The sequence below is a fragment of the Euprymna scolopes genome, chromosome 3 (assembly GCF_053919585.1).
Source record: "Euprymna scolopes isolate OS-2025 chromosome 3, ASM5391958v1, whole genome shotgun sequence".
Lineage (NCBI taxonomy): Eukaryota > Metazoa > Mollusca > Cephalopoda > Sepiida > Sepiolidae > Euprymna > Euprymna scolopes.
Window position 1 is genome coordinate 106,080,145 of NC_136484.1, and position 2,673 is coordinate 106,082,817.

Genomic DNA, 2,673 nt, shown 5'->3' on the forward strand with positions numbered 1-2,673 from the left:
GTAAACCTCATCCATAGCTATCACCCATTTATAAATCATAACGTAGACTCCATGAGCAGAGCTTCTTTCTCAGAAGTGCACGACTGTGGAACTCTCTTCCGATTGCCTGTTTCCCACCTGATTAGAACTTGGATGTCTTCAAGTCCAACATAAACAAATTCCTGACAAACAGCCCCCTTAAGTAAGACACTTTATCAAATCTCCAATACTAATGATTACAACAATACTATCTCATTGATTACTGTACACGCAATAACCCTTATCCCTGAGTGGCCTCCGGGCCTTGATAAGTGGTGACCCCATGTAAAAAAAACATATGATTAAATAAGCACCTTCTCTCAATCAACTCATCTTATATCCTACCTGAGGTTTTAATCACACATATTGTTCACATATACTAAACTCACCATGACAGATATGATGTTGCCTTATTTAATAAAAGCTACACTCCTCCTATATGGGGGGGGGGCAAACTTTTTAGTGCAAGGGCCGCATTAAAAAATTCTAAATTTTGCTGGGCCACATAGTATATTTTCCAACATAATTGATATTTAAAAAGACAAAATAAAAGGATTTCAGAGAAAAAATATAATTAATTTTCATTTATTAGCATTTTAAAGTACTATAGAAGATTCCCATAAAACACATTTATTTGAAAGATACAGTAACTTAAACTTTAAAAGAAAGCAATTTTATTAATGTATTTTTAAATATGAGCTTCACATGAAACACATTTGAAAAACAAATAACCTTGTTTGAAGAATAAAAGGAATTCTTAAGTAACTCTGTTTAAAGAGATTAAAAAATATCTTACTAATTAATATTTTAGAATAAAATCTTTAAAAGATACATATATAAAGTAACTCAAAGAAAAAACATGAATTTATATATTAAAAAAGAACCGTCACATGAAGCACATTTATTTAAAAATAAAGTAACTCAATTTTAAGAGGAAAACATATTTCTATTGATATTTTAAAACAGTAACTTCATATGAAATATATTTATTTAAAAAACATAATAGCTCAGAAACTGAGCAACAGAAGGATCAAAATGACTCAGTGAGAATGATGCAACTGACTGCAATTATTTGCCAGTTTGTTGAAATTAGGTGTCAAGTCGCTTGTACTGATTCTTAACACTGACTGAAGATTTAAGTCTGTGAGAGGTGATCTGTTCTTTGACTTGTTAATTTTCAATATGGAAAAAGTCTGCTCACATGTGTAAGTTGAAGCAAATGACACAAACATCTTCCTTGTAAGATTTTTCAGATTTTTAAACCTTTCTGGGTGCAGAGATGCATAAAATTCGACTAGTGGTTTATTTTCAAAGAGCCTTTTTAAACAGTTGTCGGCTTGCAAATCAATAAGATCTACCTGTTGTTCTTCGGCAGCTGTTTCAACGTCGCATGCAAAAGGTGAGCTGAGCAAATCAAACTGTCCTTCAATTGCCTTGAAATCAGCAAAGCTCCTGATAAATTCCTCTTTTAGAGCCATCAAGTGGGAACTGTATTTGTCTGATAATGCTTGTGTAACAGCTCCTGTTTTGCAACAGAGGAAAATGAACAAAGTTTTGTTCTTTAAGCTGCTTGGCAAAAAGTTTAAGTTTCAATTGAAACGCTTTCACTTCAACATACAATTCATGAGCAAATACACTTTTGCGTTGTAGTTTTGTATTTAACTCACTCAGCTTTTGCAATATGTCTACAGCAAATGCAAAATCACAAACCAATTCGTCACACTCCATTTCTTTTAAAAAGTCACAAGGAATGTCTTTCATATTAAAAAAACATGGCAACCTCTGCTTTAACGTCCTATATTCTCTTCAGTACTTCCCCCACACTTAACCATCGGATATTTGTGTGATACAGCACATCAGTAAAATCTGCCTCGATATCTTACAAGAAACATTAGAACTGCCTGTGTTTCAGTCCCCGTGCTCTTAAGTTCACTGCACGCACTACTGGATCCATAACATGTTTGAGTTTCAAAGATGATTTACAGAGGCTTTCTTGATGTATGATGCAGTAAAAAAACAACACACTGTGCGATGGAAAATCTTCTTTGATGTTTTTATTCATCAAGGTCACAAGGCCACAGTGTTTGCCTCTGAATGAAGGAGTGCCGTCAGTTGTAATATTTGCCAGTTTATCCAGGCTTAACCTAGACCTGATTAGACTGCTAATGATACTGTTGTATAAATCGTTTCCAGTGGCTGTGTTTTTGAGAGACTCCATGGATAGCAATTCTTTTGTAATTTCAAAGTTTTTGTAATTTCAAAGTTTTTGTCAATTCAAAAATGGATAAGAATCGAAAATTTCACAAAAATCTGACCATTAGTTGATTTTTGTTAGATTTATTAAACGGATTTTTGCTAGATTTGTTAAATGGATATGTTTTCAATGCTTACTACGGGGGAACGTTATTTTAAAGCGCCAATTATGTAAACACGATTTTCGTCTTGCAATTTCATAATTTTCGTACGATGAAAAATTTTTTTTAATTATCACTAGTTTATTCTGCTCTTCTTCTTTTAAATTATACAGAAGTTCTATTGATAACATTAATTTATAATAAAGTTACATCGTGTTATATATAGGGGGGAATTCTGTGGTGAATTTTGGAGGTGCCTACGGAACTTCTAATTTCGTTCCAGTGCTAAAAATAATTTTCT

At 32.9% G+C, this 2,673-nt stretch overlaps 1 protein-coding gene across 1 annotated transcript; it reads right to left on the reverse strand.

Moving 5' to 3' along the window:
* Positions 1–1,058: 1,058 nt before the first annotated feature.
* Positions 1,059–1,496, reverse strand: LOC145262092 (general transcription factor II-I repeat domain-containing protein 2B-like). Its single transcript, XM_080119801.1, has one exon. The coding sequence runs from the start codon at positions 1,494–1,496 to the stop codon at positions 1,059–1,061; it is 438 nt and encodes a 145-aa protein (XP_079975927.1).
* Between the last annotated feature and the right edge of the window lie 1,177 nt (positions 1,497–2,673).

Excerpts from the sequence above, each read along its gene's own strand:
- LOC145262092 (XM_080119801.1), bottom strand. The coding sequence starts at position 1,496 with ATGGCTCTAAAAGAGGAATTTATCAGGAGCTTTGCTGATTTCAAGGCA.